The 27567-nt window shown below is 43.4% G+C and overlaps 1 protein-coding gene and 1 non-coding gene across 5 annotated transcripts; both read right to left on the bottom strand.

The window, feature by feature from the left end:
- Positions 1–78: 78 nt before the first annotated feature.
- TRNAL-AAG (transfer RNA leucine (anticodon AAG)) lies at positions 79–160 on the bottom strand. Its single transcript has one exon. It is a non-coding gene; the product is annotated as a tRNA-Leu (tRNA).
- Positions 161–2055: 1895 nt separating this feature from the next.
- On the bottom strand, positions 2056–27567 carry EEF2K (eukaryotic elongation factor 2 kinase). Of its 4 annotated transcripts, XM_050317177.1 has the most exons (19): positions 27438–27567; positions 23484–23805; positions 21672–21722; positions 19919–20019; positions 18356–18416; positions 17496–17533; positions 15804–15975; positions 14545–14694; positions 12932–13064; positions 12283–12410; positions 11498–11699; positions 11169–11236; positions 10317–10394; positions 9474–9536; positions 8085–8219; positions 6985–7173; positions 6464–6588; positions 5733–5911; positions 2056–5057 (listed from the first exon to the last, which is right to left on the bottom strand). In XM_050317177.1, exons 2-19 carry the CDS (start codon positions 23724–23726, stop codon positions 4948–4950), a joined length of 2226 nt encoding a protein of 741 aa, XP_050173134.1. In that variant the 5' UTR covers positions 23727–23805; positions 27438–27567; the 3' UTR covers positions 2056–4947. The 4 variants fall into 4 exon arrangements, with proteins under 4 accessions (XP_050173134.1, XP_050173135.1, XP_050173133.1 ...); XM_050317178.1 differs by lacking the exon at positions 27438–27567 and having other exon boundaries at positions 10323–10394; positions 23484–27369; XM_050317176.1 differs by lacking the exon at positions 27438–27567 and having other exon boundaries at positions 23484–27369.

Genomic DNA, 27567 nt, shown 5'->3' on the forward strand with positions numbered 1-27567 from the left:
GTGCCCTGCGGCCGCCGCCGCCGCCGCCGCCGCCGCCAGGGGGCGCTGTGCCGGCCCGCGGCGCAAAAGCAAAGGCTGTGGCAGCGGTGGGATTCGAACCCACGCCCCCGAAGAGACTGGAGCCTTAATCCAGCGCCTTAGACCGCTCGGCCACGCTACCGCCCTGGCAGCGCCCGCCGCGTCGGCTGCTTTAGCTCATTCCTGCCTTTTCCCTTCCTTTCCCCTCCATCCCAGCAATCGCTCTCCCCACACACCCTTTTCCACCTGAGAAATGAACCGCTGTGGGGTTCTGTTCGACCCCTGGACGTCTCCAAGCCGGTGCACGTCCAGCGGGGCGGTGCAAACAGGGGCGAGCAGCGCCTTGGGGACAGTGCCCGAGCCTTGCCTGCCCGGGCCCTCCGCGCCGCCCCCGCTGCCACGTGGATGCCACGGCGCAGCACAGTCGGCTCCGCGGAACGCGGGGCATCGCCCCGGCACACACCCACCCCGAAAGTCTAAAAACGATTCTGAAGTTTTAATTTTCTGTTGCAAAGTTACGACTCGCTGAATGTGCAGAGCCAAAAGCCGGCAGGCTCTGCGGCTGGGGGTTGAGGTGTTCTGCTCGCAGCACAGGGAGGCTGGAGCAGAGGCAGGAGCCAGGACAGTGCTGTGCAAAGGGGCACCAGCAGCCCTCATGAACGTGCCTCTGAGACTCTCTGGCCATATTTTACCTGAAAGTCTGGTAAGTTTTCTTCAGGAATTAGTGTTATCCTCTCTGCTTAATTACAACTGAAAGTTTGTATTTGGAGAAGAATTCATTCAACCCTTTCCCCTGGCACCTCCCACAGCCTGTCCCTGCAGCACCCGGCACTCTCTTGCCTGGGAGCTGCTGAACATGGAATCCTAGAATGGTTGGGAGGCAGGGGTTGGAATTGCCATTTAAAGGCCGGCTCGTCCAACTCCTTGCAATGAGCAGGGGCATCTTCAACTACGTCAGGTTGCTCAGAACCCCGTCCAACCTGGCCTTGAACGTTTGCAGGGATTGCATTCACCAACCTCTCTGAGCAACCTCAGCGTCTCACTGCGAGAGGCTGCAGCTTTGCAGAGTCCTGGTAGAAATTTCACTCCCTGCCTACACGTACTGAGGACTAACAGCGCACACGTGTCAGCATGAATGGGCTCCTCCCCCTCCGGCGCTGCTGCTCTTCCACACCCCCAGTTCAGTGCGGGCTTTTTTTGGGAACAGGACCTGAGGCTCCTCCCACGGCCCTCGCTTTGCAGAGACGCAGGAGAGGTTCAGGGCAGGAGGGAAGACAGGCAGACCTGAATTGGCTTCACACAGCAAATCAGCTGTAATCTGGTTAGGCAGAAAATTGTAAGGAGTCTGGTTTAGCGGTCTCCGGGCATGGGTGTGTGTGTGTGTGTGTGTGTGTGTGGGAGGCTGCAGGGAACACGCATCACAAGCTGTTCCTTATTCCATGGGCTGCTCGGCCCCACAGGTGCTCTAAGTGTTGGCTGTCTCCATGGTTTTTGAAGAAGTTATTCCCACTTCCTTTGTTACACTTGCCAAACACTCGCTGTCACAGCAGCTATAGCTACAGATTACAAAGGCTACTAAGCTACAGCCAAATTTCACCATTTTTCTTAGTGATTCTACAGTGCAGATGCCCAGCTGGGGCTTTTTTTGTTAGGAGATTCTGCTGTTTCACAGTGCCTGTGCTAGAGAATAATTTCATATTGTTTAAACTACACAGGTACAATAAGTTCTAAATAAAGCAATTAAAAAAAACCACAACAGCAAGAGCTCCATTTTTAACAGTTTGAAATCGAATACAAATCAAAGAGCACATCAACCCTTTAGTTTTCTTGAGGAAAACAGATTTTGTTGGTAACATCTAATTTATTTCCTCCCAGTTTGTTACTGGGACTGCTGAAAGTGAACAAAATCAGGGATGGAATAAAACAAACAATACAGAGAATTTCTGGAAGGCTGCAATAACAGGATTGAATTTTGGCAAATTAGAAAAAACCAAAAGCAAACCCCCACTGCAAAAAATAAAACTCTACTGAGAGAAGTGACAAAAAGAACAATTTTATTGGCCAGCTGGAATGAAACCAGATAACAGTGAATGAGAGGACTAAGTGATGCAGGCAGGCAGTATTTGCATGTCTGACACACAAACAAAGGCTTCCATCTCACTGTCCTTACCCAAGCAATATTCCCACTGACATCTGGAAACACTGAACCCAGGTAAGTTCTGGCAGGCTGAGCCTCAGATTTATTTTCACATTTTGTACAAATACAGATTTTTATTCATTGTGAATAGATTAAAAATACAGCATGTAGCAATATCACTGCAGAAGTTTGTCAAATATATAGTTTTTCCCTTCAAAAGAATGTCACAGAATACCGTTATTTCTGTAAACATAAAAAATTTTCATATTATTGACAGTCCCATTTATTGTATGGCTAAATCCTATGATACCATCTTAGGACAGAAGACAGTCTTCATCATTAAAAAGTAGTATTTGCAAACAAAGAATTAATCATAGTAATTTTTGCACTGAGTTCTGTGCACATTTACATACCAGATCAACACAGAGCTGTCAGCAACTTTAGCAACTACTGAATTTAGCAAATTAAACTACACCAAAAAGTGTCGATAATTACACTCTACATCCTTTACATACACATTTTGGACAGGCACTTTCAGTCTCCTCTCCTCCCTACATGGTTGGTGGTGTTGTCACACACGTTTCCTCCTCAAGGAAAATCTCAAGGACTTGGCATCAACACCTTCTGAGGAAAACTAATCCTTTAGTCTGAATTTGTTGTAGTGCCTGCACTGTACTGGTGCTGCACAAAACACAACTATTCAGCTGTCTTTCGAGGTCACAGCTGGAGTTGTGATGCTTGAACTGAAATAGCAAAAAAGGCCAAAGAGGCTTTAAGTGTCTGAAGCAGAACTCTGGATAGGCACTTCAAACATTCACCTGACTTGCAATCCTACAAACTCTGGTTCTTTTTCAGCATGTTAGGTCCTTAATCTGATTGCTTTAGTACCTTGCTTAATATCACCAAAGACCAACTGAGACCTAGAAATTAGATACTCCTCTATCGATGGGTGAAGAGCTTCGCCTTCACTCTCAAAACAAGACCAAACTAAAAAGGCCGTGGGCACTGCTGTCCCACGAGCCCTGCAATGCACACAAGATGCTGCCATGAGTTGTAAGAGCCCTCATGGCTACAACTGCCTGGTGGTTACAGCACCCACCCAGAAGCAGAACATCCAAAGATAACTCCCTTCTCTCCTTGAAAGGATTGAAATCTTTTTATCTCACATCCTTAACCACCAGGAGATCTCTCAGACAGTGGCAGTTGTTATTAACATCATCCTTGGATATTGTCTGAGCAGGAATTCAAGATCCATTTGCCAGAAAAAGAGAAAATGGGGAGCACAACGTGAGCCCAGTGACAGGCACTGCACAGGACAGGGAGAACTGACTCTGCTCCTTGAGCAGTTTCTGCATTTTACAAGAGATTAATATCACTGGGCTATACAAGAAATCCTGTTCAGCTGCACCATTTCACAGCCTGCTTAGCTTTCAGCATGTTTTGAACAGCTTGGCTGAAGTGGTGAGTACTACAGGTAATTCAGCACTTGACAGGGGCTGCCCCTTATGGACATCAATTTACACCCTCAGCAGACTAAGGCCAAGAAAGCAGAAGTTTCCACCTTAAATCTCCTGCAAAATGACTGTTAACCACAGCCAAGGAATAGGAACAGCTTCTGTACTATCCATAGAGATGGAATAAAATACCAGATTTGGAAGAAACTTCTCTCTATGCCATCATAATTCAACCACCACCACATAGTTGTCCTCCCATTACTGGTCAGGAGCAAACAGGACACAAATACAAGTGTTTGGGGATAATACTGTTCTCCCCTTTTAACCAGCAATTTAACTGACATTTGAAACCATTTGCAGATAAAATACCATTTTAAAATATATTTAAAACATATAAATTGCTTTCTGTACATATAAAAGGCAAATCACCATCTTCTAACCTTTTCAAACATCCCTCTGGACATGGTGGAAAGCATATTGTCATTTTAAGTGAGATGATCTAGCTTCACTGAGAATTGAGATGCCACTGTAAAATTAACTTGAAATTACCCATATATTACAGATCTTGCTACTGTACATCACTGGACACATGGAAGATCAATAGAATTTTAAACAACTAAGCTATTACATGGTGCAAAATGTGGAAGTGAGAGAGGCAGCTGGATGCCTCACCTCATCAGGAACATGAGTGATTTTCTAATGGTGTGATATGCAATGTTGGTGATGAATAAAACATTCCATCCTGAACATCCTCACTGCCAATCGGAAGCATCTTTCCCACCCCTTCCCAAATTGTAAGGATTCTATCTGGAATTCATCTGAGAATAAGAGAAGTGTCCAACAATGCCAGCATAATAGAATGGGACTACTTATTAACATCAGTAGTTGCATCCATAAACTGAGAATTTACATTTATGTGCAAATTTGGTGACTTACACCAAAAATGATGAAGAAATGCTGAGAATTTAGGAAAATGTTTTTTCTGTGCATGGGGAGAAGAAGAAAAATGTAAACACACTGATCATTTGCTGCAAAAAAACCAGGACATGTGAAACCTAAACAATAAGGCTTCATTTTTCTGGTCAAAAGAACTAAGCCCTCTAAGAGTTAAAAAAGTACAAAAGGTCAAGTGTGTCTATATTACAGCTTTAGAACACTAACAGAAGTATGCTATGGCACCCTACATAGTTACAGTTGAATTTCTCCCCTCAAAAAACTTAAAAAACTAAAATACAAAAAAAAAAGGAACTGGTAACATCACATAAAAATATAGCTTTTTAGCTGCAAATGCAGGAAGTCTATAAAAAATTTATATACAGGAACTGCTTAATTTCGACGTCATTCCTCCATCATCGCCCAAGCCTCTTCTGCTTTTTGGTAGTACTGATTTGCCAGTCTGCCTTTCATGGCTTCCATTGCTGCTTCTGCTGCTTCTGTGTAAAGCTCACCTAGAGGAGGAGACAGGATCAGTTATGTTGACAGAGGAAAGAAAAAAAAGAAAAAACATCGCTTTAGCCTGAAGCAAATAAAGGACAAAAGGAGAAACTGAGATCAAACTGCAGGGCCAGGACGTGTGGGTGTGTTTTAATTGTGTCAGAGTTACATCAGCTGGGAATCTGGGTTAAAGTTGCATGACTGGCTGCTGATGGCTCTTCAGTGTATTCTGAAGGACTGGAAACATGACCGGCCTGTAGGACCTCCCCCAAGAGGACTCTAAGACACAGACATCCAACATGGAGATGGCACAGCAAGGAGGAGAATGTTGTGCAGGGGCTGGGAGTTATGGGTGTAAATCAAAATACAAGCAGCAACCTGCAGCTGAGGGGAAGGACCCAGAAGAGCGACCTGGAAGGGAGTGAAGGTTGCCTGGCAGTGACTCAGTGTGTCACAGGATTGCCCCTGGCACCACCCACTACCCCTGTCATTGCCAAGATTTCTTCTTTCACTCTTTCCAGCCTTGTTACACCCAGCATCCTTGCAGCTTCACCCACAAATCCAAAAGGTACTGACCCCCTGGATGTTTTGTAGCAGTTAAAGCAGGAAGTCTAGTTTTGGGGTGCATGCTGGGGTAAAAGGGAAGGAAAAGCAGGATTACTGATTACAGAAACAAAAGAAGGCCTCACCTGATCTCTGTGGATCCTTATCCAGGTGGAACCCTCCTGTCATTAACATCTCTGCCTCCCTGGCCAGCAGCAGGTAGCGGGGCTCATCCTGAGTGCCATCATACTCCCCTCCCTCATCGTAGTCAGTCATGTTCAGTGCAGCGTTGTACCAGTGCAGGGCCTCCTTCCAGTCCTGGCCTCTGAAGTTAAACACAATTTTTGAAGATGGTTCCCTTAGGCAACAAATGTACTTTGCACTGGAGATTCAGAATCCAATTCTGCACTGACTTCTCAGAGCCTCGATGCTCCCAAGGAAGCAAACATTCTCCTGGAGGCTCACTAACTGCACTGCAGCACCAGGTCACAGCAAAATCAGCCTGGGGTCAGGAATTAGGTGAGGAGAAAGTATCAGACTGAAGTGTTTTGCTGAACTCCAGAGTCTGAGCTTCATTACCCGTTGTGTGGTTACTGAGAATGCTCAGTGCACTTCAATTAGAAGTGCAATGTTGTTTGGCAAAGGTGAATATAAAGTTTCACTGTTGTGCAAAATGGAAAACTCATGTAAATAACAAGGACATGCTAAAATACAAAACCAGAAAAACCACTATCACCACTGTTATATTTGATACTTAAGGAAATTAGTATTTGTCCACTTTCAAAAACTCAAGGTCAAATTAAGAGAGACTTTCTGAGGTAAAAGCATTTGTAAACTTCTTAAAATTTAAAATCATCCTTAATTAAAAGTAACATACCTGTCTGCACCAAGATTTACACCTGTATCATATGCTCTTGCTATCAGGATCATGGAAGGCCGGTCTCCAGCTTCTGCTGCTCTCAGCAAGTAATTAAATCCTTTATTTCTGTTCTCCTTTGTGTCCTGGTAAAACAAACAAACCTTTTCAAGTGCATGTTTCTAAGGAACACCATCCCTTCCTCCCTCTAACACTAAATGCAGTTTCCCCATGTCAGTAATGGCTGCAAGTGTTTGGTGTGTCTGAGAAACAGGCACAGCCACAAGAAACAAAGCAGCTGAACAGTGAAGATGACTTCAGAAACTTCCCAAAGGCATGCAGTAATTTCCTGGCAAAACCAGAAAGAGGCAGGAATTTTTGCTGTTTTGTCCAAGTCCTTAATTACAGTGTCATCTCTTTCCTCTGAGGGGCTACAGAACACCTGACTATGGTTACTGTTTTCTCTCTATTTCCCGCTGTTCTTATGTTATTTTTACAATCCACCACAACCTGTGTTTTGGCATTTTCTTGGATGCGTTTACCTCCAGGGTGACCTCAGAAAGAATGTGATGTGGCAGCTGAAAGCACATGAGTCCCAACCCAACGATGGCTTCGAGCTCCCCACAGTCTGCAGCGTGTTCCAGGTGAAACAGGGCCGACTCCCGGTCCCAGTCCTTGTCCTTCCCACAGAAACGCCCGGCTTCGTGGTAGCGAACCATGGCCAAGTGGACCTGCGGCACCATCGCACGGAGGAGAGGCACAAGTATTTCATGGACCTCATCCTTCCAAAGCCTCCTGCCCACCCTTTACCAGGTCTTAGGGACATGTCCTGGCACACCTGCTGGGGCTTTAGAGCTCCAGGAGGGAATCACAGTTAAAGGCACCCAGCCTGCGACTGCCTGGCACTGCAGCCAGCAAGGCAAACAGCAGTGACTGTCGGGGCACAGACTTCAGTGCACAGCAAGGGCCTTCCCAGGGGAGGAATTAACCTGAGGCAACAGAAAATCAAGGCTATCAGGGGTAAAATCCTCACACCACTGAAGCCTTCATTATCAGTGGGGGGTGGGATTGCATTCCAAACACGCCATGGGATTTTGAGGGACTTTCTGACTTCCCTCCCCAAGGGAAAAATTGGCTTCTTCACAAACCTAAAGTTTTGAGAACACCAAAGTCTCTCAGGATGTTCAGGAAGATCTACACCGTGTTTTAAGTGTGGGCTTAAGCCCATGCATAAACCCAAACTTATTCACATTTGCAATTATCTTGAGATAGTCTGGAGTACAAAGAGCTTGTGGGTGCTACCATTTTTCCATGTGCCAGGTATGTGGGTCAGGCACACCACAACTATCCCACTGTAACTTCCCTGGATGATGCCTCTGGAAAGGCAGACTAACCCACAGCAGGGTCCTTCCCAAAGGAGCCCAGATGCTGCAAGTCCAAAAGCAGATGAAACTCATCTGAGGGCTCATCTGAGGGCTCCTCAGCTCAGATGTCCTTCACACAGTATGGTCAGGGGACACAAAGCTATGCATGTGTTTATTTTCACCTGCACAGATAAACTCATGCAGGGCAACACCTCTGTGTAAGTAATAAATATGTTTCTTTCCAGTTGGAAAAAAGAGGATTTCTAGACCCATCCTACCTTTCCAAGGACTGACTTCCCTATTTTCTTTTCAAGTTCTAGTGCATTGAGCCTCTGGATTTCTTGGGCAACACAAGATGGTCTGTGGACATGAACTCTGGAAGAGTTGTACAGATTCCATTTCTCCACACTGATCTGAAATATGAAATAAACTATTATTTAAATGCAAAATTAAAATTTTCGTATATATGGATTACCATCCAGAAATCAAAGCCTCCATTAATATTGCTACTTATTAGTAAATACTGTAATTTGAGACACAACTTTCAAAAGTCATGTTAGGAGCTGAATAAATGGTTATTATTCATCGCTAAAGAAATAAAGCCCTCTATTTCTAATCCAAACATCATCACTTTGCAATGAAGCAAAGAATCATCTCAAAGTTCTGAATCAGAAAAAAGTTACTTCTAAAAATAAGCAACTGAAAAGTCACACTGCAAGTACTGAGGTTACCCACGCACAAAAGAATTAAACCCACAACACTTATGATCAGAATTTCAGTTCACGACATTTTAAATGCTGCTTGCATTCTAGAGCTCTAGAAAAATGAGAAGTAACAATGCAGAAGATGACAGGCAGACACATGCATTGGTGTTTCTCAGGAGATGCAACACAAATGAGAACAAATTTTTCCACATGACTGGTGGGTGGGAAACAGTAGCTGAAAACAATCCTATCAAAATGCAAGTTTTTGGAGGTACCCAGGGGAACGCAACAGGGAAGGTTCCTGGCACAGAACTTCACTCTGTTAAAGCTGTTTCAATTTCCTGAAACAGCAATATATAATATTTACAAGGAAATTCTGAGAAGTGTATCTAAATAAATTATTGTTGTCAAAGCTGTTTTTCTTTCCTTGCAGAGTAGTTAATTTAAGTTTACAGCCACAGACCAATTAGCACAGAAGTTATATTTTGTAAAGACACACAATAAGGCCTGGTCTTCCCTAGCTCAGTGAGATACACAGTGGAAACAGCTACTGTCACCTATTTCAAACACTGCATGTTTTCAAGGAATCATACAACCACATATGGGATGCAATTCCAAAAATGAAGTACAGAAAGGAAATATAACCTAGTCAGACAGGAAAAAAATCCACAGAGCTATAATTAGTATTTTTAAGTGAGAAACCCATGCATAATCACTAATTTATGTCAGGGATCGGTTACAGAGGTGACAGTTTCTTTAACAGTACTTCTTTAACTGGAAAGTAAAGACAAAACAAAAAAGGAAACAACACAGAGTGGTTTGATATTAATTGATATTAATAAACATATTCTGTAGCTGAGAAGGGAGGGAAACTGAATCTGATTTAGTGGTGTGGTTAGATGAGTGGAACAAAGGACAAGCAGAGCAGCAGACTCAGTCTATGAACATTTCTGCTTTATTTACCCTTGCAGAGCTTCCCAAACTGTCTTCATCAGACTCCTGTCTCCGGATGTTGTTTGAATGGCCCTACGTTAACGTAAAGATTTACATCATTTAACTTGCAGTGACTGCTGTGTGCCAGTTATCCCTCTAGGCTCTTCCTGTCCAGCAGAATTAATACTGACCATGACCAAAATCATTTCCACTGGGACCTTTCCTTTCAGTGATATCCCAAAGTAATAAGAGACATAACAAAATGGTAAACAACAGGGCCCACACAGGCTTTAAACCTGTGAGCTGGAGATGCCACAACAAATACCTTGCTGCTTCAAAGGTGACAAAAGGACTGGTACCTTTGGAAGCTGTATTCTCTTTCCTGTCTTCTAATTCACTATCTTGTGAAGATCTTCAGGTCAAAGAGCCAAGTTTGTATTTTAAAGGAGTAACCAAGTTACCCACAGGGATTCTAAAGTTGCATGTTATTAACTGACAACAACATTAAGCTCTGTGATATTCAAGCTATATAAAGTAGAGAGGATAAGAGACTGAAAGCAGATCATAATTGTGGATTCCACATGACAAGAAACTGGCTACATCTGCTAAATGCAATACAGAATACTTTAAAAAACCCACAATAATATGTAATCAAATGTGGTGTTTGAAATGAAGCTCCTCACTACAAATCATTTTTCCTGTAAAAGTGCCATTCCCAATATGAATAAGTAATTTTGCAACATGTGGAAATTTCTGTCTGTTCCTTTGTTTACAAAGCCTAGATCAAGAGGGATGAAAAAATAAGATTCTTCTATCAAAACAGTTCAAGTATGAACAGGCCCAACTCTGCTAAACCCAGAGTCAGGTTCTCACCCTTACTCTGTGATCCAGATCTTCCATCTCGCTTCTCTTTTCACTGGGGTATCCACTGTCTCCACCATTTTCAAAATCCTACAGAACACAAGAACAGAGGAGCATTAGCACTTTATCCTTTGTAAGGATCTCAGCTTGACATTTCCCACAGAGCAAACCCTTTGCTGGTTCAGTGAAAAATATTGGATGGTTGTACAGGATGAAAATGATTGTATGTTGTGTTACCTCTGACACACAGAACACGACTTAATGACACAGAAGGTACTGTCTAAGACTGTCCTCTCTCTTACATGAATATAAAATAATAAAACATTCAAAAAATAAATCAAGGACTCGCATATTTTATCAAGAGTCCTCTAGATACAGTTTTCAGTATTCAGTGGTAGCCAGTTAAAAGATAAACCATAACTGGTACTAAGGTCTAGCACTGGAAAATGTCCATTGCAAACTCCTTGTATCTCCTCAGGTGAGGTTCTGTAAATCCCACAGTACCAGGATTTGCAGAGGCCTAATCCTTATAGGGATTCTGCTGAGTTTTCATACCACAGCAGTTGGCAGAAGTGCCCAAGATACAACATGCAGGCAGGGGAACAGACACACACTTTAATTAACTGTTAAACTACATCAGATGCAAATAAATTTCTGGTGGAAAAAGAATAATGAATAGTATTTCAAAATAAAATGTTCTTCCTTTACAAGAACCAGCAAATGCATGAAGGCAACGTGAGCTGTAACAACGAAAGCAGGCAGAGAACCTTTATGTGCTTTTACTGCACAAAGCTGTTGAGAAGTCCTTTAAAGACACATTCATCAGGGAACTGCAACCTTGTTTTCTGTTGCAAAGACACTCACCCTTTGGTTATCAAGCTGATCAAAGTCTTTGTGAACCAAGTTATCTACTTCATTGAACACAGGCCAATCTAGGAAGAAAAATATTTGCTTCTTACTGTAAGGATAACATGCTTGAAGAGAAAGCTCTAGACACCATCATTTTGCTGCTGGTTTTTTCAGAGAAGCATCCATGCATTAAATTATCTACAAAGAAGTCCCTTCAGGTTTATTTCTGCTCAAAGAGCAACGTTAGAAACAAGTATTGCGGACTAAATCAATGCTGTTGTGTTTAAACCCGACTAGTTAAGTCCCTGTCCAACATCCAGAGGTGATGAAGGAGGCTCACTCACTAAGCATGTCCACCCTGTGGCTGTGAGGGGTTGCTGAGGAAGGGGAGCAGGGCAGGGAGTCGAAGGCCACGTCGCTCATGCTTTCATCCCCCGAGTTCTCGGACAGGCGGAAGAGCAGAGGGGGCCGACTGCCCGACACCGTCCTCACCCGGCTGCTGCCGCACTTCTCCTCCGTGCCCCGGAGGATGGTCTGCGCAGATTCCTTGGCAAATCAACCACAAAGTCAGGTGAATAATCCCTCTGTGTATTCTAATGGTGCCACATAAAACAACATGAGTGTTTATCAGGAGTCCTCTGTCGAAGAGGAGGTTATAGGTACACAGAAGTGTTTGCTTTGAGAAGTTCCACGCCCCAACAAAATATCAAGTCCTGGCATTTTTACAGTCAGAGTTCTGTTTAGGACTCAATTTCATTTCAAGTCCCACTCCCACTAAAATCAGTTGAAACTGCGATTAAAGACAAGCAGTTCTATTTTTTTTCCCCTACCCAAATTAGGCTTGTGAGATACAAAATTTACAGGGATTTCAGCATTCAAAGATCTACTTGGTCGTAAATACACACCATGTTACAAAGTTCCCTGTCAACTACAGCTCCAGCATTAATTCAGAGACAAGTATGAACAAGTCAGCTTTAAACTGCTGCATTTCAACTGCAGCATTCATGATTAGGTACTTTTTATTTTCCACGTAAATAGCGTATTTCAGTTTCATTTACAGGGCTTACAAAATTAGTTTAACTAAGCAGTACAGCTAGTTTACCCTTTCTTTTTTTCTTCAAGCACTTACAAGCAATTTTTTATTATAATCCAAGGCATCCTTCTCTTTGGATGAAAGATCAAATGGTTCAAGTCCCATGCTTTTGCAGATCTTGTTGCAGAAATGAGAATGAAAGAACAAGGCCATACCTCGAACACCTACGGCATTAAAAAAAGTGAAGAAAGGTTTAACCTGAATTTTATATTATGGTTTACTTACTAAAAGCCAGAAGTCTCAAGGCTAAATTGGCTGTATCACTGAGAAACAGGCCTAAATTTGATCCAGCTTATAAAACTTGCTCTGTCCTATGAACATCTTCATGTATAGACACTTGCAGATTTAAAAATATGCAGCACTTACCTCTCCACGTTCAGCTGTATCCATTCCTGCAACATGGCAAGGAAATTAAAGGCCATGATTATTGCTCTCACACTGCAGGAAGCTACTTAATTTCATTACTTGTTTAAGAGTAGGCCAGGAGGCACGAGCCAAGATCAGCTCTCATTTGAAATGTGCCCTTGGGAGGCAGCTGCCCTGCTCAGGGACTCCTCACCATAGAAATTCCCCTTCAGAAACGTGCCAGCTCACCCAGCCCTGCAGTGGCTACTCAGCAGAGAGCTGGGAACAGACAAGAAGCATCCACAGCATGTCAAAGTGATTTTACTGAGGTTGATTTTACCTAGGTTGCCATCTCCAAAGTCTGTCCCGTTCTCCGTGTGGATCTGAGGGTCCGTGTAAAGGTCTCCGACTCCCTGGATATCAACAACAATGAGTTGGTGTCCTGAGCGCTCAAAGGTGAAGTGACTGAAGGCCTGAAAGAACCATAGAAGGTGTCTGAGAACACTTTTCCTTCACCTACTGAAAACAGCAACAGATATTCACCTGTTATAAATGGGAAGTCTGATAACCCTGGCAGTGAAATACAACTGGTATGATGAAAGCAGCAAGAGACTAAAAGCACACAGTGGCTTGTCCCTCCAACCTGCTCCAACTAGCAGGTGGGCTAAAAGAGGCAGGGAGAAAACCAGCAGTGGACACAGGCAGGGGAGAGGAGATTGTTTTATTCCTCCTTCCTGTGCTAGAGATTGTTTCCCACTACAGTCTTCACCTTCAGGACTGCCTGGCTGGCAGGGGGAACAACAGTGGGCTCTGAAGCCAGTGCAGAATAACTTCTGTATAAACATTCTGGCTGTGCCTGTGGATCTGCAAGCTCTGCATCTCTGGGACACTGCTTCCTTCTGCCAACAAGCAAAGATCAGCCACATTTTGAAAAAAAAATGAGCATGCCACAAATTCTTCTTCCCCTCTGAGAGGTCCCCCTGAAGGGCTGTTCTGTTTCTACATTTTTGTGTCAGACAATGAAGTGTACACTCATACTCTTCTTCAAAAAACACATTTCAAGAATCAGGTAAAAAAAGCCCTCCTCTTCAGCATAAAGCTGAGATATTAGGAATCTTCTGGGAAGGCCTCCAAAAAAGTGCTGCCAGGCCTGGCTGGGGGAAGTGACTGGTGGTGATAGACAAACATTTTAACTGCAGCAAATACCATGGAACATTTTGTTCCCAACCTGTGAAAGCACAGCACTGATTCAGACAGCCCAGGACATAAATTCTCTGCTTACGTTAAGCATCATGACAAATACCTTAAAAATAGTGGGGAAAAAAATATAATGAACAAAACTCTCAAGGCCCAGTAAAACATTCCTTTGCTATGTTGACCACTTTGCATTTTTCAATAGTATTTTAAAGTTCTTCTACAAGATCCAAGAATTGTTTGAAATCTGTACTTGTATTTCTATATGCAATCTCAGATTCAGCTCTTCAGAGGTTGTAGCTGAAAAAAACCACATTTTTATGTGCAAATGGCCTAGATTTGTTATTTACATGAGTTGGATATCTGCCACCTCCTCTTGTACACTATGTGAGGCACCAAAAAAGCTGTTCAGTACATAGTACATGAGAGATCTCTCTCACTGCCCTAATTTGATAAAAGTTTGAAATCTTTCAATGCCTGCAATTATAATTAAAGTCAATGGGCTTAAGCTTTCCAAAGACTGTTAACCCTGTTCAACTCAACTAAAACCAACTGACACTGAAATGCAACAAAGCAGCACTCAGTGATTGAACGAGCAGGCCCCAAGGAAGGGGCCAACAAACTGCAAATAGAGAAATTAATTTGGCATTGTACTGGAGAGCCTGCAGTTTCCTTTCTTGGCAGTAATGCAAGACCTCTGGACAGGGCCAAGAAATTCCCTGCAGCAGACTTTATGGAAAGCACTAAACGAAGCCTCACTTGCGGAGTGAGACGGATGTTGTCATCCCGCACGAATCCAGAATTGGAGTTGTATTTGATGTATTTGCCCTCAATGTAATGTTCCAGATGAAAGAGAGGCTTTCCAGGTCTATTCTTCATTTCAATAATACAGGTCTGGACTATATCCACCTGGGGAGGAAAAGAAGATAAACAATGACTAACACAATACTGTCTTCAGATCAAAATGTGTGTGAATCCTCCAGCTGTGAAAACTTTCCCAAGGCAAGAAGCGGAACAACTGCAAAGATCCTGTTTGACAAGGGGGTGGGGGAAGAGTCACATGCTTCTCGGGCCATTGGAGGAATTCCACAAATTAAAAGCAGACACTACAAAACAGCTCACTCCTGCAACAAATCCCTCTGAAAAATGCTTAGCAAGTACTGGCTTTCTATTTTATTTTGTGGGCACCCTCAGAGTGCACTGCAAAGAGCCTGCACCCAGAGAGGAAATCACACAATCACTGCAGCACAACTTGGAGAAACACCTTTTCAGAGAAGGACTGAGGGTATCTACCACTTGGCTATCTCTGTATCCTGCCCTACCCCCTCCCTCTGTTCCAGACACACTCCTAAAGGAGAAACCATCACAACTCTTTCACTTCTTTTCCTCCACACGGCATTTATAACTTCCAGATTTCCAGATTCCTCTCTGGGTGCTTCACTCCACACCTCACCTTGCTGTTGTGAGACAGGTGGATATTACCTAACCCTCGGATGGGAGGGCAGTGCACATACCCCACATACTCAAAAGCACTAATTTTGGCTATTAAAATTGTTAAGGTTTCCAGCAGGTTTCCAGTTCTTAAAAATCAGTGCAAGTCACGTGTTTGGGTAGTTCTACAAGATTTATGCATCTACCTTCCTGGAGCACTAACAGTTAAGTACTTGCTGAGACTGCTGCTGGCAATAAATCCTGTGACATCTCTGGTTATCTCAAAAGCAGCTGGCACACATCTCAAAGAGCAATACAAACACCATTTTATTTTGGTCTCCAGTCAACAGCTGAGAACAGTCAGACATTCACGAACACACAGCCCCTAATTCAGGAAATACAAAGCAATTTCTGCATTTACTTCATTCAAAATAAACTATCATTTAATGGAAAACACAGGAGGGCAAGAGAAGTTAAAGAGCATTTCAATGTAATGGAATGTGAACGAGTAATTCCTTCTAAATTCAGCTGAAAACTACTCCTGTAGGAGAGCAAGGCTTCATTTTTGCTCAGTACTTTGGATGTACCTGTTTGGGTGGTTTGTGCCGGTTGTACTCTTCTCCCCAGAGCTTTGCTTCCATCTGCAGTCGGACATCCTCAAAATACACCTCCCTGCTCACACTCTCTATGTATTGCTTGGCCACATAGTTATAGGCACCTTTCCAGTTCTGCGTGTGTAAGAAGTTGGACAGCTTTTTCCTGAAACACAAATTGTTGGTGAAAGGAAACCCAAGAAATCTACTTCAATCTTTGCCCCTTCTTTGCCTGCATGGACAGAGCCAGGCCCCAAGATCAGCATTACCCTCAATCGTTTACCAGGTGTTCTGGCTGAAACATGAAGCACAGCTAGGGACAAGGGAAAATTAAATGTTCCATGGGAATGCCTGGGACATGGCAAAATGTTTGGTTTGGCTGCAGCTCGTTCACTCTGGGCTTCCTCCTTTTCTCAGTTCCTTTCCCTCCTTGTTTCCCTCAAACCACGAGCATGAAGGGTTGGTGCCACCTCAACACCGTGTTCTAATGTCAACAATTAATTTCTGCAGAAATTAACAGGGAGTGGCATTTCAAACATGAACTGAGAGAAACCTCTCCTGGAATAAAAGCAAACTGCTGTGTTCCTAACACACAGCAGTGACTATCCCCCAGCCACGACTGAAGACTTGCAGAGTTACAAAAATCTAGAAGAGAGAGCTCCAGATGGGAATTATCGGTGCACCACTGGGACTTTTGGAAAATCCAGCGGTGGGAAGCTGACGTACAAGTTATGCTTTCCTTGTCTAAGAGGTTAAAGCAAAGCTGCTAACAAATTTCTGTTTATGGCATTTCTCAAAATATTGCGAAATGGGGAATTTGGTAAATAACAAGAGCTAAAAGCAATGTCAGCAGCAACGTCAGCAGGCTCAGATTTGTTACCTCCCAGGCTTCATTCACCACTGTATCTCTGTGGTTTTGCAGAACACAACCAGGAGCATGAACTGATACTGAAACAAGCCCAAAGTGGAGCACTGAGGGGTTACTTTTCTCCCCTTTTGCTCAAGCTCAAAACATCATGTTTCTGTCTTTCAGGAGTATCTACCTTTCCAGAAGCGAAACCAGACATGAAATGCAATTTCTCTGGATTACACAGCTGGGAAGAAGGGGAAATGTTCTTAAACACACACATGCACATTTTCCAGAAAACATTTTTCTCCAGAGCCTGGAAAGAGTGAGATATTCTTCTAGCACAAACTGGATGCTGATGCCCACAACAATTGCTAGACTCTCCAAGGAAATAAAAGTTCCTCCTCTGTCTTCCCCCACACTTTACCCTTGTGGAAAGCACAGCTGTAAAGTTCTGCTTTACTCAGAACGGGATTACTCTGATACACGTAATCTAAAGTAAACTCTGGGAGAATAATCTTCACTGATGGAGGCTTTCCAAATTCCCACTGCACCATCCAAATATTTTTCTCCTTTTCTCTGCCCAACTGTAGGCCTCAAGTTGGTCTCCAGGCTGCACACGCCTATGGCCACATATCAGATTTTCAGATATTTCAGCACACCAGGAACACAGAAAGAAGGTAACTCTTTCTGTACTTTTATGAGTACTCTGCCTCCAAGAGAGCTCACATGAACTCGAGAGCTTTACAAAATTTCCACCACACCAAAGTGAAATTCCAGTCACCACAGAGGAAAATACTGCATGGAGGCCAAGCAAGATAAAGTCAGCAGATACTTACGTTCTGAAACACTCTCGCATCGCTCCACGGCCAAAAGGCTACGGAAAACAAAAAGAAAAATCCAGCATTGCCATTTCCACAAAGTTCATTTCTAACCACCAAGAGACACAACCGTATTTCCCCCCTTTATATCCTGCAGAAAGCAAGTTTTCAAACAGGCTCTATAAAATATCTTCTCAAAGAAAACTGAAAACCCGCTGGCAGTGCGAAAAGGAATCTGGGGAGGAGATATTTGGAATAAAGCCCCCTCAATACCCCATGGAGCAGACATGTCTTTCCAATAAGCTATTTAAAATCTCTCTGCAGTTGGGAGTCAGCCCCCTGTGCCTGCCTGGAGAAGCTGGCTTTGCACACCTCGTGCTCCCTGCGCTTGGGCCCCCACACAGGGCATCATCTCCCCACACATCACACACTGTGCCAGCAGTGCACAACCCACCCCAGCATGGAACTGGGAGGTGACAGCAGCTTCGACCTCACATACAGCAAATTCACTGGGTTTTCATTCTCAGAGCAGAAATTACTTGGATGCACACAAAATAGTAGGACTATGGCCAGGCAGGGAAATTTTGCCAGGAGGAAATGGGAGGGGTGAAATGGAAGGGAAATCAGTGGAAATGGAACAAATGCCTCACGTTGCTGACAGGGAAGGGCTGACTCCATTTTCTACTCCACTCTGGGGACAAAAGGCTGTTGGGACACCACAACATAATGAATGAGCCAAGGAAACAGAGAGTTGGGAGAAATGAGTTACACTGAGACTTCAAAACTTCTATGAGGAAAACATCTTGCTGCCACCATTCTGGAACACAAAAGAATTACAAACTTGCTGCTAATGAACATGAAGGGGAGTGTGACCTTACTTGTGCAGCCATCTTGATAAGGACTTCATCTTCAACCCAGTCCCCAGTAACTGCATTGTACCTGCAAAATCAGGAGATGTGTCTCAGAAAAATGCAGAGGGATCCCAAATCCTGCTATTCCCAGCACCTATCCTTCCTTATCTGCAGCTCAGTGCTACAAAGTGCTGCTGCCACTCCAACATAAAAGCTTCCAGACTTCCCACCACTCCTTGCTTCAGACAGGAAAGCAGAAACACGATTAACTCATTGAAGCCACTGAATCCTCCTGACAGTGAACAGACTGCCCTGCAGAAGCCATACTTTTGCAACACTACAAATCAGGCTTGATCTGCTTTGAAGTTAAGCCTATTCTAGGATGCCTGGGCAGCACACTGGGGGCAGAAAGAGCCCTACCAAGCTCTACACACTGGAGAGGTTGCATTCACCAACCCTCACCTTGCATAAAGCTGGTTCTGCCCCAGAGTCTGCCTCAGGGCTGTGGAGGATGTGAGCAGAACAAGCTGTGAGAAGCAGTGGGGCCAAGAACTGCCCAACATTGCACTGGGGGAGGAGCAAGTCCCTGCACAACCCTGTGATAATACAAAGAGTACAACTGTGGTTTCTCCTCACCCCCTTAACTCCCAACACAGTAAAAGATAAATCAAGAACCACAACAATTGAGTCACCAACACAATTGTTTCCAGCCTGAGTCCCCCAGCCTGCACTGAGTACTGTATCACCCCAGTCTGCAACAGATAAAAGTGGTGGAAATAAGAACATCAGACCTACCTCTTCTTAACATGGTATTTGAGTAGCCCTAACCCAATATTACCACTTCTTTGTATTTTAAAATATGCAAACTATTTCAGGACTGTGTGGCTGACCAGGGACAGATGCAGTCTGTGGGGAAGAGCAGCACTGCACGACAGTGGTACGTGATTGGAAGGGAGGCCTCTCCAACACTGATGCTAAGTGGTGATTAACTGGCCTCTAACCCCCACCCCTTCCACCCAGAAACCTGTGTCAGCAGAGTAAATATTTTGGCAGAGCTTGTGTTAAAGCACTAAAACCAGTTTAATGGCCAAACTCAGTTTCAGCACGTACACCATGCTGAGCTATTCTGGGCTTTATAAGGACTTAAATTCCAGCCACAGGCAACAACTCTGCATGGACTGGTAACACTGAAACTGCTATTCTGGGTAAGGCATGGAGTGTTATGCTGCCTTTTTTTTTCTAAACTATTTAAACTAAGTATGCTGCCCCTTTATTGGAATTCATTTCCTTATTAGATTAAGTTTACAGCACTAATAAATCAACTAGACAACACTTCTCAGCCTTGTTTCCTGTCTACATGGTTAAAGTCCTAGATACAGCTTAGGTGGAAGAGAAAAAAGTGTGACACTGGTTTGCTGAAAGGTTTATTTTCTGATGATGGACAGTATTTACACACTCCTGGGAGATTAAGACACACTCAATTTGGGTATTATTGAAAGATTTTAAGCCATGTAATTACAGATATTCTGCACTAGACAAACACATAAACCAGCAGTTGTGTTTAACATCAGCAGCCAAAGACCCACAGACCTGTAACGAGTGGCGTGTTCCGTCTCAACATCCTCCAGGTGAAATTCTGCCCACGGATCAGGCATGTGCTTGGCTTTCTCAATAGCATGTTTCCAGGTTTCCTGAAGAAGTTACAAACTGGCAGTTTATTTATAATCACCAACAGCTCACAAACCCAGCATTTTTTAGACCAAATCAGGATCCTAACGCTAGGAAGGTGCGCAACCACACAAGCCCTCAAAGCTCTACTCAGAGCAGGGACAGAGCAGCACCAAAGACCACTCTGCCATTTTATAGTGTCAATTATAAGGAAACACAGTTCAGGGATATCAATCAGCAGGTTTCAGTTCAATTTGCACCGCTGTGCAGTTACTGAGAACAGAATGTGGTACAGTATGTACCAAACACAGCTTATCAAACCTGTGGTCATTTGCAAATATCTCCAGCACACACTGCAAATGGCATTAATGCACACCCAGATGATATTAATTCATTTCTACTGTTTGGACAGTTTTGTAACTAACAGCATGTATTTGTGTAAGCATAAAAAAGTCCTTTAGCAGCAGAGCTCATATGGGCAAAGAAAAAAGCTCTGTGAACCTCAAGACCGCAGACTGTGCTCAGCATAAGAAAGAAGAAATTAGAATGTTGTATAAATTGATTATTATAACAATTCCAGACAAGTAGCTATTTCATTGCTCACCAAATCAACAGTAAAACATCAAAGTAGTTTTATGGAATATCAACAGTCTTCCACTACCAGTCAATTTGGATGCTTTTCTCCTAACATTTTGATCTCCCTCTTTTTACATTATATTTTTCCAAGAAAACTGGAGATATGAGCCTGTCATGTGCCAAATGCCTTCTGCAAGGTGAGCAGGAGAAAAAGCACTCTGCAGCCCATCAGTAAAATACTGGGCCCTGAGGTATTGTTACTGTCTCCTTGAATTTTAAGTGTGTAGAAAAGCAACTTTTAAAATTTGGGAATTTCCTTTCCCTCTCCACCCTGAATTTAAATCAGTCAATTGAAAAAAAAATTACACTATAAATTTGTGACAGCAGTGACATCAAGGAAGTTTCTGAAGCAGCTGAGCTTTTAAATTGTTCATGCTTATTCTGAATTTCAGCTGTAACTTTGCACACCTTGCAAACAATTCAGATGCTCCCCGTTCTGACAAGAATACCACACAACACTATACCAAATAAAACAAGTTTAAAGGACATGTTGAGACAGATTTCCTATGTTTCATGAGCAAGTGAAGTTGCGTCAGCTCATGCAATGACAGGCATTTCACATGGACCTGAGAACTTCCATACTTAAATACATGTGACAGAAATAGGGAGAGACAGCAACAAGTAGAATTGCTCGGTGAATCATCTGTGTCAATCATTCATGAGTAGATTCCCTCTCCAAAAGGTGATCTGTGTCCATGCTGGGCAGGCATTTAAATCACTTCATTACTTGTGCATGATCTCATGATTCTGATCTTCAAACAAATAGAAATTGGACCTCAGGGAAATGGTGCTACCAGTGCAGTTTTTCTCCTGCTGGAGGCATGTGGCTGCCACACAGAGACATTTCAGGGCACAGAACAAAAGATGGGGATTATTTCGTTTAACAGGTACCTCTTTTAGTTTTGACTTAATGACTGTTGTGGGATGAGGCAAGCAGTTCTCCCAGACAATAACATAATGAACAAAAAAGGTTGTAAAAGGAAAAAAAAATCATAATTCATCTATTAGATATGGTGTTCACATTTTCTTTTTAACCTACCCGACCATGGTCAACCACAGAGCCATGCTTAGAACGATGCTGTGTGTCATTCTAAAGGATCCATGAGAGACATGAAAGCAGGAAAATACATGTGATAAGACAAATGATTGACAAAGAGTCTTGGTTCTCTTTGTTAGTTTAAAAAAAAAAAAAGTTTCCAGTTAAAAGCCACTCTTCAATTTATATCCCCAATTCAAGTTCATTCTTAGAACATCTGCGAAGAAACCTACTGAGGTAAGTTGGCAATTTTTTAAATTGGAAAGCATGCATTCAAAGGGTCTTGCCTATTAACTGGCTACTTAAACACTGCTGAGTCCTGTTTAAAGGCAGAGGGTTAACAGCAAGTTTCTCTCTCTGCATTTCATTATCAATGGCCCACACTGCCTTTAGCTTTGGGGTCTGACAGGCACACTGATCAGCCCAGGCTGTGGGGTTTAGGATGTTATCAGTCCTGGCTGTCTGCTTCACTGTGCTGGAAATCACCATTCCTGCAGATTAAGCAGGAGATGGAGACTTGCTTTCTGCACATCCCAACACAGAGCATTTTATCTGTGACAGGAGCCACAGTGCCAAACGAGACACTGTGGAGACCGAAGCATGGCCACAAACATTCTGCAGAAACAAAATGATAGGTTAGGAAGGAGGAAATAATTGCAATTTCTGAAGTCCTTATCAGTTTTATCTCAGGCCATATGACTCAGAACTTGCACTGCAAACCCAGAGGCAAGTGTTTAGTATGTGCTAAAATGTGCACACAAATGAAGACTAAACTCCCTGTCAGGTCATAACTTGTTTAGCACAGAATACACTAACATCTGTCCCCTTTCTATACTAAGCTTTTACTCCTCACTTTCCTTAGGAATATGTACCTTTCAATGGTTTTGTTAACTACCTCTGGTAAAAATCTTACTGCAGACAAGCCAGGTTCACTTTCCATGTGTTACTTTATATGTTATCTGACTGAAATAACCCCCCTGGTATCTCTTCACAAATAAAGCATGCATTAGGCATAACCGAGATTTTAGAGTATCTATTAAATAAGTGTTAATATTTATAATAAGAAACGTGTTAATAAAACACATTAAATCCTAGTCTAGACAAAATCTAAGAGACATGCCAGTTTACCACAAATGGTGTACATTTGGAATATCTAAGCTGCAGAGCCACTTCCATTCTTGAGGCTCCATTCCCTGGGCTGACCCGTGCCAAGGGAGCCGAGGGAAACAGGACAAACTGCCAAGGAAGCACCAACTGCGGCCCCTTCGACCTCCCTGCAATGCTGGGACTGCTCTTCATCTCAAAAAGGTCAGATCCTGCTCGAGTACACTGCCAGAACCACTGCCAGTGTGACACTTCATGCCCAAGCATGAGAGTCAACGTGTCAAAAGCTCCCTTAGAAGGAATCACTACATAAAAACCTACCATTTATCATTTACAATTTTATTTGCCCAACTAAAAATATTACGGATTAGCAAAATCCGTAATAAATTATCCTCTGACAGGCCCCAATTTAGCTCAGAACAAGTGTATAATCTTCTGAGTCTCTCAGTCCATGTACTGTTTGATCAGAAGGGCAGTGAATCGCTCGCCTGGATTAGGCCACCTTTGTAGATGAACTAAAAGGGACAGTGAGCAATTCCATGGCAGTGTCAGACTATTGGCTTAATGGAATTAACTGCAGGTCTGGAAAAAAACAGATGTGTTTTTTTATTGAAAAGTGTTTGTTAGTTACAAGAGGTGAAACAGTTAGAGAATGCCTCATGCCAACAAAGGAAAACCAAAACCTTACTGAAGGATGGATCCAATACTTACCTTAAAGCTAAAGCTTCTGGGAGAAGAGCTCGAACTGTACTGATCACTTTTCGCTAAGCTGCTGTAATAATTGTCTACTTTGGTATTGGCAGACTTGTCAGAAACTGGATCATCAGTTATTGGACAGATAAAATAACTGTCTTCATCATCACTGTCAGCATCAAGGTAATCCCCAGAGCTCGCTGTGGTCGTTCTGGCATTGTCAATGCCTTCCATACGAAAAATAAGGTCCTCGTCTGCCATGTTTGCTGCGGGTTGGTTTAACTCCTACAAGGATTGAAACACCCACTATTCCAAAGCACATGCAAATGGAGGGAAGAAGCTGGGTGGGAGAGAAAAGAAAAAAAAAATTATTATTAAAAGAACAAATTATGTATAAAACTGATGTCAGCACACTGGCAGAAAAAAACCCAAACAAAAACAAACAACAAAACCAACACATTGTCATATGGCTCTGTAAAAGTAATCCCCCAGTACTTACATGTAGTTTGAACACCTCAGGGCTATAGATGGGTTTCCAGAAGGTTTTTTGGTTTTAAAGTGCTACAGGACTGCGAAAAGAAGGTAACCAAGTAGAGAATAGTACTAGTTCCTATCTCCTCCTCCAAGTGTTTTTAATCTTCCTCATTTGAAATCCCAAGTTTCATAACACTAGTTTTAGAAACTTGAAGGGGTTTGACCTTGAACACTACAGTCAGGTGTTGAAATTTTTTCAGGACAAGTCTTCTCAAGGATATTGCACACAAATCAATAGTCAAGTGAGTTGGAGAGCATTATTAGGACAACATAAAAAAATTTTCCACCATCAACAAGATTTAAGCTGGCTTTTAGCTCCAAACAGCCAACAGTCCACAGTGGAACATGCTGCTGAAAGTGCAGCACACTGCAGAAAAATGAGGTGGAGGAATGATCAAAGCCCTTGGAAGAGGCGGAGGTTTGCCTAGATACTGTGAAAACACTGGCACCTACCAAATAGAGGATTAGTGAGAATTTTCAAAACATGGCCCTGGTGCTGGCTAAGCAACAGCATGTAATTTAAACCAGACACTTCTGTCACTCTGTTTAGTTCTTCACTCAGAGGTTTTCACACAGGTAGCCTGATGAAACAACAGTAAAGCAAGGTTTTCAGTTTTGCTTCACTGTTATTATTCAGACCTTTGCATATTCAGCCTTCTCTCTCCAAGAAACAGAGAGATAAATACATCCTCCAGCAGTGTGCACAGCTCCTATTCCACAGCCACTGAGAAACTGGTCACCACAGAAACAGCGCCGTAACACATGGGAGCTTTCAACAGCAGCATCATCTTGTTGGTTCCCGCCTTTCTGATGGAGGCAGCATTCCCACATCTCAGCCAGCAGCAAGGTAACTGCTGCCCTGCCCTCACTCCTGCTGTCACAGGATGGGCAGATCCACGGGGTACACAGTGCTTTGAAAAGCAGCAGCAACAGGAATCCAGGTTTGTGCAGCAGCGAGTGCAAACATTAAGGGTTCCTGTGACTTGCTGTGCAAACCAAACACTGTCACACACATCAGTTTCTATTTAAAGCTAATGGTGTTTATAAAAGTCTCATAGTTTTTCTTGGAACCCTATTTCTTGTAAAGTGCTTGTGGTGTTTACTTTGCAAGTGTATGTACTAAAACCAAGCCTCACATAACACACTCTTTAAAACTAATTCAATAATCAAACTTTAAACTACACAAACACTGCTCTAAACCTCAGAGTTTGATGAAAATCCTTATTAAAAAAAAGCCTATCCTTCATCCCAAGGCTTATATTCTGTGCTTTTGCATGATGGCATAAAGTTGTACTATCTGTGAATTCCTGTTACTAGTGCTGCTTTGTTTTGATAATTTAATCTTTAATATCTATTACAGGAGCTTTCCTAGGACTGCACTGAACCAAGCCTGCATTAGCACACACAACCTGTAATTTAAACTACTCACTCCAATCCACTTTGAAATTTTTTTCTATTTGTTTAATCAGCATTGTATTACATAATTCAAAATGAAGATTACTTAAAATGCAGCCACTTACTAAACCTGCTCAAGTCTCTATTATTTTTTGTGTTTTCCCAATGCCTGTTTCAAGTATTTTTTCTTTCTCTTGTCTTTGTACCCAAGAGCCACATGACCAGGAGGGGCAGGTGAGCTGCAAGGCCAACCCACTGTGCTGCTGAGCACGTGAATATGAGAACACAGAAACAGAGGGGAAAATCCACCTCACAGCACTGTTAAAACAGCAGTTGCAGATTTCTTGCAGATGTCTGTTGTTACAAAGCACTGCTGGGTTGGTGAGACTCTTTAGCAAGGCCCCCCAGCTGCCTCAGCATCTAAACCTTCATTCACCCCAAAGAGGTGAGCGACAGGACCGCTCTAGCTGGCAAAAGAGACAACTGGAGCATCTCCAGCAATTCCTAACACATCGTTTCAGCTCAGACTCGCCCTTCTGCACCTCTTTAGCACAGGACAGGGCAGCAGGAACTGCCCTGTAACAGAAGGTCCAGCTTCTCTTGTAAGGAAGCATTAGAGCAAGGATGGCCCAGCTCTCCCTGGTATAATACTAAATCCCTTTCCATTTAATACCACATGAGCTAAAGCCATTTAGCAGGATACCTGTAAGAGTAACAAGCAGGTTTTTCTTAAAAGAGAGAAGTTGCCTTTCAGATTAACACTCTTAGGATACTAATTTAAAATTTAACCTAAGTAACTATACAGACCATGCACCTTAAAAATTGTTATCACTGTCATGAACTGCAGACACGAAGCCACATAACACAGTCCAGAATAACCCCCCACTAGCTATGGAATGTCCTGCAGCACACTATGAACTACTGTGCTTTACGAACACCCAACTGACCCTTGCAAAGCAAATGTCATTCTCATCTGCACCACTGCATGAAAACAGGTTTAGTGAGTCTAGATAAGAGCTGTGATAAAAAAACAAGATTAAAAAAAACCAGAGATGTTTCAACTCACTGTCTACCTTTGACAACCTTGTCTTACCAAGGACAGATCTTCTAATGAGAAGCTTTGCTGCAGGTGGTCCCTTCCAGCGTGCCACTACTGCAAACACCATGGCACAAACCACACTCAGCTTGCCCGCAAGCACAGCTGGGATAAGGATTGCATGAGCCTGAGTGTTACAAAGGAGCGATGCAAAATTCATGAATCAAATGGGTGAGTTTGTCTGCACCAGCTCAGAGTCCGAGGCATTTGAGACCCAAAACCCTGTGCAAGGAAACACGGTGAGGCTTCAGAAGAAACACAAATGGCTTTTAGAGCTACAAGCAGTGAAGCACAGGAACGACCCCTCCGAGTGAAATCCACTCTTCTGCCAAACATACAAATAAATACTATGTCAACAGTACACGAAACACGGGGATATAGAGGGGCACAAAAGGAACTTCCAATACAACTTCAAAATGCTCTTCCACTGGCATTAATAGCTCCGTCATTTCAACTGGCTTTAAATGCACTGAAAAATTACCTATCGCTGACTTTTTGTAAGCATTTGAGCAGTACCCCACTGTCTCAATCAAGCTCATGTATTGAGGCACCTGAAAAATTACCCAACCACGAGCAGTCCTGGGGCCGTCCCGGGCTGTCACGGTGGACCCACCCCGGCCACACAGCAGCTGCTCCACGGTCACAAACGCCACTGGGGACTTTTACCAGCGCATGCATTAACATTACGTGCACTGCCCTGCAAAGCCATACGGGTGAAACGCTGAACTCCAGGTGTACGCGCAGCCCAGCACACACGGATCGGGTTATTTTTAGCCTAGCGCAGAGGCTTGGCCGCCGGCCTTTTGCAGGCTCAAACCACAGCGCTGTTGATCGTTTTCTGCAAATTCAGAAACATTTTAAAACGAATCTAAAAGGCCCGCTCCGCGCCCCACGCCGCGCAGCAGCCTCAGGCAGCTGCCGACCCCCGGCCCCGCCACGGCACCTACCGGGGCAGAGGAGCCCGGCCCGGTGCTGAGCGATCCCGCAGCCGCCGTGCCCGCAGTCGCCCGCTGAGCGAAACGGGAGGAGAAGCCGCCCCAGGCAAAGGAGGAGGGAGGCGAACAGCAGAACCGCCCC

Source organism: Myiozetetes cayanensis, unplaced genomic scaffold (assembly GCF_022539395.1).
Source record: "Myiozetetes cayanensis isolate MyiCay16 unplaced genomic scaffold, myiCay2020 scf20-37, whole genome shotgun sequence".
Taxonomy (NCBI): domain Eukaryota; kingdom Metazoa; phylum Chordata; class Aves; order Passeriformes; family Tyrannidae; genus Myiozetetes; species Myiozetetes cayanensis.

What these genes read in the sequence shown, in the direction of transcription:
- EEF2K (XM_050317177.1), bottom strand. Translation starts at nt 23,726, where the DNA reads ATGGCAGACGAGGACCTTATTTTTCGTATGGAAGGCATTGACAATGCC. An exon ending in CTTTGGAGATGGCAACCTAG is followed by an intron (nt 12,411 to 12,931) that starts GTAAAATCAACC and finishes TTAATGCCGTAG; the next exon opens with GTGTTCGAGGTATGGCCTTG. An exon ending in CCACAGGGTGGACATGCTTA is followed by an intron (nt 11,237 to 11,497) that starts GTGAGTGAGCCT and finishes TTTTCTTCCTAG; the next exon opens with ATTGGCCTGTGTTCAATGAA.